Source organism: Sprattus sprattus, assembly GCF_963457725.1.
Source record: "Sprattus sprattus genome assembly, chromosome: 19".
NCBI lineage: Eukaryota > Metazoa > Chordata > Actinopteri > Clupeiformes > Clupeidae > Sprattus > Sprattus sprattus.
In genome coordinates, this window is record NC_137917.1 from 22,449,599 (window position 1) to 22,462,098 (window position 12,500).

The 12,500-nt window shown below is 44.9% G+C and overlaps 2 protein-coding genes across 2 annotated transcripts in view; one reads left to right on the top strand and one right to left on the bottom strand.

Moving 5' to 3' along the window:
• The window catches only part of jarid2a (jumonji and AT-rich interaction domain containing 2a), a 46,641-nt gene extending 38,532 nt beyond the window's left edge, over positions 1–8,109 (top strand). Inside the window, exons 12-18 of the mRNA XM_080858207.1 lie at positions 63–177; positions 809–914; positions 2,596–2,778; positions 3,369–3,499; positions 3,697–3,880; positions 5,490–5,597; positions 6,504–8,109. Coding sequence (XP_080714333.1) covers positions 63–177; positions 809–914; positions 2,596–2,778; positions 3,369–3,499; positions 3,697–3,880; positions 5,490–5,597; positions 6,504–6,665 — 989 coding nt within the window. The 3' untranslated portion in view covers positions 6,666–8,109. The remainder of the gene's footprint in view (positions 1–62; positions 178–808; positions 915–2,595; positions 2,779–3,368; positions 3,500–3,696; positions 3,881–5,489; positions 5,598–6,503) is intronic.
• A 1,484-nt stretch (positions 8,110–9,593) lies between these two features.
• The window catches only part of dtnbp1a (dystrobrevin binding protein 1a), a 21,977-nt gene continuing 19,070 nt past the window's right edge, over positions 9,594–12,500 (bottom strand). Inside the window, exons 9-10 of the mRNA XM_080858209.1 lie at positions 11,741–11,884; positions 9,594–10,209 (exon numbers count right to left, since the gene is read on the bottom strand). Coding sequence (XP_080714335.1) covers positions 9,896–10,209; positions 11,741–11,884 — 458 coding nt within the window. The 3' untranslated portion in view covers positions 9,594–9,895. The remainder of the gene's footprint in view (positions 10,210–11,740; positions 11,885–12,500) is intronic.

Consider the following 12,500-nt stretch of genomic DNA (forward strand, 5'->3'; position numbering starts at 1 on the left):
TGCGTTCACATTATGGATTTGCTGTGCAGCTCATTTAAACCCTTGTGTATTTCTGTGTGCAGGAGTGACCATTCCCTGGCTGAACATCGGCATGGTCTTTTCTACCTCATGTTGGTCTCGGGACCAGAACCGCCTTCCATACATAGATTATCTACACACTGGTGCTGACTGTATTTGGTGAGTGCAGTATGTCCCTGTGGATGGCGTTGATATTCTATGGTATTTGTACCGTGTGTAGATGGCGTTGATATTCTATGGTATTTGTACCCTGTGTGTAGATGGCGTTGATATTCTATGGTATTTGTACCGTGTGTGTAGATGGCGTTGATATTCTATGGTATTTGTACCCTGTGTGTAGATAGCGTTGATATTCTATGGTATTTGTACCCTGTGTGTAGATGGTGTTAATATTCTATGGTATTTGTACCCTGTGCCCTGTGTCATACTGAGCATATCTGTCTCTTCAGCAGTAATCGCCTTGTGGATGTGTGTGTGTTTAAAAAGTGCACTTTCATTGTGACTTGTGTATGTTGTGTAATCAGTAACGGATCATATATTTCTCACCGCGCTTCTTAATGCAAGGTCCACCCGTGAGGGTCTGTGCAGACTGCTGATGTAGTGCTGTGTAGTCTTTTGTCTAAAGGCCATAAGAGGCTTAGGGGGGAAAAAAAGGATGTCCTATATAGGCGAGGCAATCTCAGCCAAGCAATCCATACCCTGCTGAGACAGTGATGCCCCCCCCCCCCCCCCCCCCCCTTCCCCCTGCTAAGGTTTGACCCCCCAGTGTTCTCTGCGTGTCTCGCTTCAGGTACTGTATTCCCGCTGAGGAGAAGACAAAACTTGACAAAGTAGTTCACACACTGCTGCAGGCCAATGGAACTCCAGGACTGCAGATGCTGGAGAAGAATATTATGGTGAGAGCAGAAACAAGCAAAGAAACTTCCCACTGAAACTCTATACTCACCCTGCACTCTCATAGAACTCTATACTCACCCTGCACTCTCATAGAACTCTATACTCACCCTGTTCTCTCATAGAACTCTATACTCACCCTGTTCTCTCATAGAACTCTATACTCACCCTGCACTCTCATAGAACTCTATACTCACCCTGCACTCTCATAGAACTCTATACTCACCCTGTTCTCTCATAGAACTCTATACTCACCCTGTTCTCTCATAGAACTCTATACTCACCCTGTTCTCTCATAGAACTCTATACTCACCCTGCACTCTCATAGAACTCTATACTCACCCTGCACTCTCATAGAACTCTATACTCACCCTGTTCTCTCATAGAACTCTATACTCACCCTGTTCTCTCATAGAACTCTATACTCACCCTGTTCTCTCATAGAACTCTATACTCACCCTGTTCTCTCATAGAACTCTATACTCACCCTGTTCTCTCATAGAACTCTATACTCACCCTGTTCTCTCATAGAACTCTATACTCACCCTGTTCTCTCATAGAACTCTATACTCACCCTGTTCTCTCATAGAACTCTATACTCACCCTGTTCTCTCATAGAACTCTATACTCACCCTGTTCTCTCATAGAACTCTATACTCACCCTGTTCTCTCATAGAACTCTATACTCACCCTGTTCTCTCATAGAACTCTATACTCACCCTGCACTCTCATAGAACTCTATACTCACCCTGCACTCTCATAGAACTCTATACTCACCCTGTTCTCTCATAGAACTCTATATTCACCCTGTTCTCTCATAGAACTCTATACTCACCCTGTTCTCTCATAGAACTCTATACTCACCCTGTTCTCTCATAGAACTCTATACTCACCCTGTTCTCTCATAGAACTCTATACTCACCCTGTTCTCTCATAGAACTCTATATTCACCCTGCACTCTCATAGAACTCTATACTCACCCTGTTCTCTCATAGAACTCTATACTCACCCTGTTCTCTCATAGAACTCTATACTCACCCTGTTCTCTCATAGAACTCTGTATTCACCCTGTTCTCTCATAGAACTCTATACTCACCCTGTTCTCTCATAGAACTCTATACTCACCCTGTTCTCTCATAGAACTCTATACTCACCCTGTTCTCTCATAGAACTCTATACTCACCCTGTTCTCTCATAGAACTCTATACTCACCCTGTTCTGTCATAGAACTCTATACTCACCCTGTTCTCTCATAGAACTCTATATTCACCCTGTTCTCTCATAGAACTCTATACTCACCCTGTTCTCTCATAGAACTCTATACTCACCCTGCACTCTCATAGAACTCTATACTCACCCTGTTCTCTCATAGAACTCTATATTCACCCTGTTCTCTCATAGAACTCTATATTCACCCTGACCCTCATATAACTCTTTATTCACACGGTACTCCTCATGTAATTATGTATGCAGATAATGGAAAGTATATGTATAAGTATTTGGGGAGATAGTTGTATAGGTGAATGTTTGCATAACCCATATAGTGTATATTTTTCTATGTTAAGTACTTAATGTTGTGGGCAGGGTCCTAAAATTCTATAAATTATTGTTCAGGCCTAAGAATCTGGCATTGTGACATTCTCCCTCCTGTGTGTGTTTGTGTGTGTGTCTCTGTTGTGGTAGATCTCCCCAGAGGTTTTGTGTCAAGAGGGCATCCGAGTTCACCGCACGGTCCAGAAGAGCGGCCAGTTCGTGATCTGCTTCCCAGGGACGTACGTGGCCAAGGTGTGCTGCGGGTACAGCGTGTCTGAGACGGTGCACTTTGCCACCCCCCAGTGGACCACGCAGGGATACGAGGCTGCTAAGGTGAGCTGAGGGAGGAGAGAGAGAGAGAGAGAGAGAGGGGGGGAGAGAGAGAGAGAGAGAGAGGGGGGGAGAGAGGGAGAGAGAGAGGGGGAATCATTCATGAAAGCACATGGATACTTCCTTAAAAAGGAAAAAAGGGGTAGAGAGAGATATAATTAATAACAGCAAACAATTGAATATTTTTAAGAAAATGAAATATGTATGAAAATAAATAAATGCTTAGGTGTGTTACAAGTCAAAGAAAAGCTCCTCAGATTAATTTGGAGGGGGGGGGGGCTGGTTGGACAAGGATTGGGCATCTCTCTTCCTCTCGCTTTCTTTTAGTTTTGCTCACTCTCACTCTCACACTTTTTTTAGATGAAACACAGTCATTTATATAATCAAATATACTGGTCCCCACACAAACCAATAATACCAAGTCATGTTCCATGTAACCCTATGGCCCCATCATTATGTAATAATTGTAATAAATATTGAGCAGGCTCCCCTGTCTGTCTCTCTTTCTCCCCTCTTGTCTCTCTCTCTCCTCTTGTCTATCTCTCTCCTCTTATCTGTCTCTCTCTCATCCTAAATTTCTCCTGGTCTTGCAGGAGCTGAAGCGGCGTCGAATCGAGGAGCCATTTTCCACAGAGAGGCTGCTTTACAAGATGGGCATGTTCGAGTCCAGACGGGAGAACAAATTTTTGCAGAGTACAATCTCCTCACTTCTCAAAGATCTCAGGTAATGAGAAGAACATCAATTAAGATGAGATAAACATGAACAACCTTTAGGGAAATAAACATACAAAGACATAAAAAAAATACTGCCTATTCAATAACCACTTCATTAACAACATAAATCATCACATCATATTGCTACCGTATCGCTCCTTAATACAAAGCTTACCTAAACACACCTTGTGCCTTGCAACCTGACAGGGACACAGAGATTAGCCAACGGCAGGATCTGTTCAAGGCTGGGCTGCGATCGTCTGCGCGCTACCAGACGCTGGACAGCAGCCAGCCCCCTGCAGAGGGCAGGAAGAAGCAGAGCGCGCGGTTGGCCGAGGACACCTCGGACCGGCGCTGCCAGACCTGCCAGCACCTGTGCTACCTATCCATGGTGAGTGCCAGACAGGATGGGCTCTGCGTGAGACACGGGCATAGTGTGACCAAGTCACCACAGGGACCATTTCTGTGAGAGCCATAGCAGTGCTGTATTCAGTCTACAGTATTCAAATCATTAGCATTAGCCTAACTAAAGACAGTGTGTGTGTGCTGTGTAATTGAATTGCAACAGTGCAAACAACTCATTACTTTCTGAAGTTTTAAACCTCCAAGAGGTTTATTCAAGTTGGCTTGCAAGGTAATAATGCTTATTCAGTGCTAGACTTATTATGTATTTACTGAATGTGAAAGTATGCCTTCTAGCTCATTGCATTAACTAATGCTGTTTTATGCCATGTGAGTGGTTTATTTCAGCGCCAAAGCTCTCCTTGTGTACTGGAGACACTCCGAGCTTATGCAGTGTTATGTGTTTGGGTGGAGACCAGACATGCGTTGTGTGTATGTGTGTGTATGTGTGTGTGTGTGAAAACACAAAGCGTCTGTCGATCACCCTTAAAGCAAATATCCCCACGTAAGGCGAGGACTGAAATTCCACGGTTTGGGTGGATTCGTGGGTGCGCCTATAAAAATGTCTTAGTTAAAGCTGGACAAATAGCCATACACATCTATGTGTTTTACGACATACCATCCAGAAGAAAATACTCTACATGCTCCATACTCTAGAATACTCTAGATCACATGTGTCAAACTCAAGGCCCGCGGGCCAGATCAGGCCCGACAAGCCTTTTAATCTGGCCCGCCAGCGCCTCAGAATGTTGCAAAAAGTTCCATTGATTTGAATGAGCAACGGTGAAACTCCATTTGGCTCGCCTAATTTTCCCTCAGGATTAATAAACTATCCATCTATCTCCTATTGATTTATCTATACGAGCTCGTCTGCCGCGGCCACTGGTATGTCGAGCGCACCACAAATACTGCAAGTAGCACAATGCACTGTCCGCGCGTTGGTAGCATACGTCAATTTAGGCCCACAAGCGCGAGCGCTTGCCCCACTGTCCAGCCCTCGACTCTGACCCATTTTTTTTATTTCGGCCATCTGTGTATTTGAGTTTGACACCGCTGCTCTAGATATAATGAAGAGATATTTACATAAAGGAGTTCATACCTGATAAGCACCTGTTATGCATGATAACTCATTACATGGTTATTCAGTTGTCTTTATCCCCAGGAAACTGCGCTCGTCAAATGAGCGTCGTTTAGCACTGCCGTCAAGTACGGCAATCCAGACTACTCTCATTCGTAGCTCCACGCTGGTGGAACGAGCTTCCTAGCACTACCAGAGCAGGGGCATCCCTCTCTACCTAAGCTCTTGAAGACCCAACTCTTCAAAGATGACTTGCACTTACTTGCAGTTCTACTAGTACTTGACCTGCACTTACAGAAGTTACACTTGTCTTAGTTACACTTCTATGTCTTATGTAAAATAGTTTTCATTGTTACACATGGCCTCTATTGCTCGTAGCTTGACTGTTCTCTCCGCTGTACGCCTCTTTGGACAAAAGCGTCCGCTAAATGACTAGACGTAAATGTATCGACTTCGACTCTGTTGTCGTATCAAGACGTCTGTCTCATTTTGTTGTCCTTGGGGCCATGTGGCTTTTCAGGTGGTCCAGGAGAGTGATAACGTGGTCTTCTGCCTGGAGTGCACCCTGCATCTGGTCCAGAAGCGCAGGTCCTCCAGGGGTCTCAAGATGATGTACCGCTACGACGAGGTAAGGAATGGATCATGCCCACGTGTGTGTGTGTGTGTGTGTGTGTGTGTGTGTGTGTGTGTGTGTGTGTACTGTATGTGTGTGTGAAATGTGTGTGTTTGTGTGTGTGCAATGTGTGCAATCAGCAGACTTATCTTTTTTTTTTTTAGATTTATTTTTGTGCTTTTTTGCCTTTAATTGATAGTTTAGTGAAGAGTGGGACAGTAAATGAGAGGGAGAAGACATGGGGAGTGGACAGGAGAAATGACATCAGGCCAGGATACGAACCTGTGTCCTCCATGGGCATCAAGCCCAAAGGTGGTCGGGGCTACTGCTTACGCCACAGTGCCCCCCAGCAGACATATCTTGAGTGCAGTCCTCTACCCGCACCAGTAAATATTGGACTTAGTATTGACACCATCAAATAGATAGAGAGAGGCAGAGAGCGCACCCTTCATGGACGCTTCACTGAGACTTCTGTTATGAAGCTCTTTGTAACAGCAGTATGGTACTCAGCCAGGAGTGAAGGCTTTTTATGCAGGCGCACCTCAGACCAGACCTGGCAAGAGATCAGAAATGAATGGGATTCTCTACAACAGTCATTTTGAGAGGCCATTGTGTTATTGCTATCTCTCGTGGTTAGGTCAGGGTAGTGGATCATTTATTTATTTTGATGGGTATTATTACATAATCATTTGTGAACTAGAAGTAGAACCTGTGTGTGTGTGTGTGTGTGTGTGTGTGTGTGTGTATGTGTGTGTATATGTGTGTGTGTGTATATGTTTGTGTGTGTGTGTGTGTGTGTGTGTGTGTGTGTGTGTGTGTGTGTGTGTGTATGTGTATGTGTATGTGTATAAGTGTGTGTAATGTGTGTGTTTGTGTGTGTGCAATGTGTGTAATGTGTGTACTCGTGTGTTTGTGTCACAGGAGCAGATGAACAGCTTGCTAAGCCGTGTGAGTGGGAGGGTGCAGGAGAGGAGCAGCGAGAGGCGAAGGACCGAGCTCCAGCCAGCGCCCCCCACACCAGCACAGCGCAGCCCCCGCGCCAGGAACTCCACCCAGGCCCCCAAACACACCCCCAGCTCCTGAAGGGCCCTCAGATGTGACTACCCCCCCCCCCCCACACACACACACCTTCAATCCCCTGCCACACTCCACCTTTTAACACTCTGAACTCTCCCCCCCCACACAAAGACACACACACACACACAAACACTTCCCCAACAGAGATGGAGGACCTCTTCCCTGAAAGCACGAAAAATCTTTTTGCACTAGTCCTGAGGTCAACTGTTTCTCTTTTTTATCGTTATTTTATATGAGTTTGTTGTTTTTTAGATCCGAGTATTTTCTGGTTGTTTTAGCATTACTATGAATATAGATCTATACATAAATACCAATATATCTATTAAATTACCTTCTGTTTTGTGCTCAAATGGTGCTGTAGTTTCACTCTCTTCCACACGAGGCCTGCCTGCTCTCCTCCTCTATATCGCCCCCTGCAGGTCATTCCCCTCAGTGAAAAAGTAATCAGCCAGGAAGTGCAGATTGAGGCTACTACAAAGAAGTCACACAGCAGTTTATATATAAGCTATTTTGTTAATCAGAAAGTACAATTATTATTATAAAAAATAAACTTTCCCTCTGGCCTGAAACTGAGCAAAATTAATAGATGCAGTGAAATCGTTGTTTCAGACCTTTGAATAAGGTTTTTATGAAAATGAAGCCATTCATTTTTAGCTTTATTATAAATACTATGATGCTACTTTATTTTGGTTGTAAGGAATAAGACCCCCCCCCCCCCCCCCCCCCCCTATCTGACACTATTTCATGAAATTAGAGTTTACCAAAAAAAAATAGAAGAAAACCCCACACAGATGTGCTAAATTACCCAACACTTAGCCGTGCTAAGCTAACTTAGCATTTGTTCTCTACATGAGCCTATGAGGGAGAGCACGTGGGTCTTCAGAGGCAAATCCAAGATGAAGACGAGGGGAAAAGGCCTTATTCACCCTTCTGGAACCTTCATCCGCCTCAGCAAGTCGTCCACAGGGTCACTCTTGTAACATATATAAATAAGTGCTGCTTAAATCATGAAGTATGGCATAGTGGTGATCCCTAGTTTTTTAGCTTTACTTTTATAATAAAAGGGAAATGTTAAATAATAATAATTATAATAATGATAAATAAATAATAATAATAATAATTATAAATTAGGTACAGTAGTAGCTCCTGTTGTTGCACTGGCACCCGATTCTTTAGTCCCAACTTAATCGTCGCTCCCCTAAAAATGACTGAACTGTACTAGAGATAATCAACGAACACAGAGTTTGTGTTCTCCAGAGTTGTGGTTGTCTAGTCTTCGTTTGTTTTTTAAGGCCTTACAGTGTTTTACGATGTGTTTTTTTTGTTTGTTTTTACAGTAAACCTTGCTTGTCTTACATTTTATTTATAAGCACTGAATTTTCAGCTCTCCTATCAAGTTATGTCATTACAGTTTTTTTCACTTTGCGGGTTTGTACTTCTAAGTAAATAAACTATTTCACTGTCAATCCTTGGAAATCTCAAGTGTCTGGAGTACTCATATATTTTGTGAATTGTTGTAAATGTTACAAAAGGCAATTACAGCCTCACATATTTTTTCAACCAAATGTTTCAACACCACACTTAAAGGATTTGCAGCTTCAGACTAAGTCAAGAAAAACTAGTTCACACGCTTCGCAAAATAAGCTAGGAGCAATGCATTTCTTATTCAGAAACTGTTGAGGGAGTATGAACAGTCCTAACCGCTGTGAACTAGCGTCTTCAGACCATTAGCCAAGAGGCTGTGTGTGTGCCGTCAAGAAAGGTGCAAGCCGTGTGGTCAAATAACTTTCTCTACCCATTTATGCAGAAAAAAATACAGACAAGGTCACCCTTTCACCACCACCAAATCTGAGATGGGAAAACTAAAGTTGAGTTGTCGTGTCTGATTATGTCTGTATAGATCATGCCAATACAGGACTGTGCAGTTCTGATATGTGTACTGAAATGGCAGGATATATTCAGATTATGTGATATGTTGTGAAATCAAAAGGATTGATAAGGGGAGTGTGTGGGTGCAGCGTTGAGTAAAGGGCAGAGTCGGTGATGCGGAGCACACACATGTCCAGCTCAGCTCCCTCAGAACACACACACACACACACACACCTCATCACATATACACACACACACACACCTCATCACATATACACACACACACACACACCTCATCACATACACACACACACACACACACCTCACCACATATACACACAAACACACCTCACCACATATATATATACACATATATATACACACCAACACACACGTAATCAGCTCCTTGCTCCCCTATGTGGCGTTATTGTGTTTCCTCTGTGGGGTGCCATGATTGGATGCGGTCCTGTCACATGACCACACACTGCCCTTCTCCTTGTGTCCTTCTCGCAGCGTGCCGTCCTAACAGCTTGTGTATCCCCAACGCAGACATATGGCCAACACACACACACACACACACGGCCAACACACACACACACACACACACACACACACACACACACACACACACACACACACACACACACACACACACACACACACACACACACACACACACACACACACACACACACACACACACACACACACACACAATGTCAGGGGCTGTTTGCTCAGCACAGCTTCTGCACGTTAATATGTATGTTTTCGGCAAAACCTGAAGGGGAGGAAGAGTGAAGACGAGCACGCTGGAGGCGCATTTCTAACACGTCACCTGTGTGTGTGTGTGTGTGTGTGTGTGTGTGTGTGTGTGCGTGCGTGCGTGCGTGAGTGTGAGTGTAGGCGCGCGCGCGTGTGTGTGTGTGTGTGTGTGTGCAGCGTGAACAACAACAGCAAATCAAAACAAAGTCTACAAGGCCTTGAAGTTAATGTGTTAATAGCAAGAATGAAAAAAAAAAAACACTTTTGTTTAATTTGTTATAGATACATCTGTGTAGGGGGCAGGGGGACAGGGGGATGAGGGAATTCAATTTCCATGGAATACTGACAAATGTAAAATACACGACCTACGTTGATTTTGCTGGAAAAGGCAGGATAGACAAAAAATAAACAAACAAACAAATCGGAGCAGCTCAGACAGGAATGATCTCTCCTGAACACACACACACAGTATTGTCAGTCTGAGCTCAGGCAGCCGGCCTGGAAGAAAGGGAAAGTGTCCATTGTTTTTAAGAGTCTGAGCAAATCGCTCTGCAGTCTCTGGTTTGGCGTTTGATCCTTTTCCCTCCCCCGACACGGAGCCCTCCTCACGGAGTCAGCGAGCCGCTGTCGTCCGAGATCCGCGCCTCCTCAGGGAGGCCGGCCAGCACGGTGTCTGGATGCACGTCCTCCTCGTCCGACGCCACCACGGGCAAGTCCCCCAGGCTGGCCTCATCTTCGTCCTCGTCTTCATCGTCGTCGGGGCCCTCCGTCTCCTGGCTGGCCGATTCGCTGCGAGTGGAGACGGAGGCAGAGGCGGAGGCGGAGGGGGAGTCAGGGGGAAGGCAGTGGCCCAGCTCAGCCCGAGTGGGAACCTTCAGGGAGATCTCAGCCCCAGTGGAACAGGAGTCCAGAGCCGGACCTTCACAGGGGGAGACAGCACCAGGGAGGGAGGGAGAGAGGGAGTGAGAGAGAGAGAGGGATAGAAAGGGAGTGAAAGAGAGAGAGAGGGATATAAAGGGAGAGAGAGAGAGAGAGGGATATAAAGGGAGAGAGAGAGAGAGGGAGACAGGGATAGCAAGGGAGTGAGAGAGAGAGGGGGATATAAAGGGAGTGAGAGAGAGAGAGGGATATAAAGGGAGTGAGAGACAGAGAGGGATATAAAGGGAGTGAGAGAGAGAGGGATATAAAGGGAGAGAGAGAGAGAGAGAAGGATAAAAAGGGAGTTAGAGAGAGTGAGAGAGAGGGGGATAGAAAGGGAGAGAGAGAGAGAGAGAGAGAAGGATAAAAAGGGAGTTAGAGAGAGTGAGAGAGAGGGGGATAGAAAGGGAGAGAGAGAGAGAGAGAAGGATAAAAAGGGAGAGAGAGAAAGAAGGATAAAAAGGGAGTGAGAGAGAGAGAGAAGGATAAAAAGGGAGTGAGAGAGAGGGGGATAGAAAGGGAGAGAGAGAGAGAGGGGGATAGAAGGGGAGTGAGAAGGGGGGGGGGGCAACACAGATGGGAGGGAGGCGAAATAGGGAGAAAGAAGGAAGGTGAGAAGAAATGAGTAGGAGGAGAAATAAGATGAGTCAAGGTGAAAGGAGAGAGTGAAGAAGTGAATGAAGAGGGTACGGAGGTGAAAGAAGTGGAAAGAGAAAAACAAGAGGAAGCAAAGAGGGAAGCAGGTCAGTTTAGAATGAGTCACGAGCACATTCACATTTCACTCAGTGAATTTCAATGAAGTGACACACATCTGCTACCCAGAGAAACCATCCTGCTGGATTAGGCACTGGCTAATGCTTTCACATGCAAGGGAGCGTCTCCACCATAACATAAACCTGTTAAGAGTTACCTGCCTCGCTTCTGAGCAGACATTAACACTTGCAAGTTCAGAATTTCAAGATAATTCCTCATCTTTTCCCTCAGTGACACACTTTATAAGCTGATTTCCCTTCTTAGTTCTGCCTCCTGGTTTCAAGATGGCTGACAAAGAATCCTAGGGACTTTCCAACGAGCAAGTTCCATTAAGCCTAATTTATACTTCGGTAGACAACACTTTTGAAAAGGTCGGCGACAGAAATTACGTCATGGACGACACTTTAAACCGTCGTTTTGAAGTGTCGGCTACATGGAGAAATTTTTACTGGCACAGAAGTCGTCACAAAGTGGCGCGCAAGTGTGATTGGCTAGATAGACGGCACGCGTCGTTGACTTCGTTGTTTGAAGCAGTCAACAGCTGATTCCAACAGCTGATTTCCAACAAAAATTATGTTTAAAAAAAAAAAGCGCCTCTCCCATTATGACGAACTCGGCGACTGTTCGCCTGAAGTATAAACACAAAAGCCTGGACGACACTTTTTTTTTTTTGTCGGCGACCTTTTCAAAAGTGTCCTCCACCGTAGTATAAATTAGGCTTTACCCTCTCTGCTCTACGAGCGTTGATGTGCAGTGGGAGGCTAGCGTGCTGTACGTACCTGAGACTGGCGAGGAGGCGCTGTTGTCCTCCCCTCCCGAGTTCAAGAAGACGTCAAGGGCCTCGTGGTCCGAGACGTCCGTCAGGTCCATCTGCTCCAGCATGTCCACGTTCACCTCCATGGAGGACATGCTTCCTAATGGCTCTGAGTGTAAACAGAACACAGTAACCACGGTTACCGTCACATGGAACCATGGAGTGTTAACAGACAACACGGCATTTACCGTCACATGGAACTTGAATCAGTCGATGGTTTTACAGGTGAGATGTAATCAGGGAGGACTTTAACAGAAGGGCCGTAAATGTAGTTAAGCTACTACCATAAGAGCTACTACTAAATGTAGCTAAGCTACTACCGTAAGAGCTACTACTAAATGTAGTTAAGCTACTACCATAAGAGCTACTACTAAATGTAGTTAAGCTACTACCATAAGAGCTACTACTAAATGTAGTTAAGCTACTACCATAAGAGCTACTACTAAATGTAGTTAAGCTACTACCATAAGAGCTACTACTAAATGTGATATAAGTGTTCAGCCGAACATCAGTAGAAAAAGCAGTCGAACACTGTGTGCAGTAACGCAACTTGGGTTTCCATATCATGAATAAATAATGTTGTAAACATTTGTAGCCTTGTAGTAAATGACATCTGCACAAACAAAAAAAAAAACATAAAGGGAACACTGATTAAAGGCATGACTTGGGGGCACATCTTAGTTCTGATGGGCAGAAAAGATGGAGAAGGAGGGGTAAATGAAGAA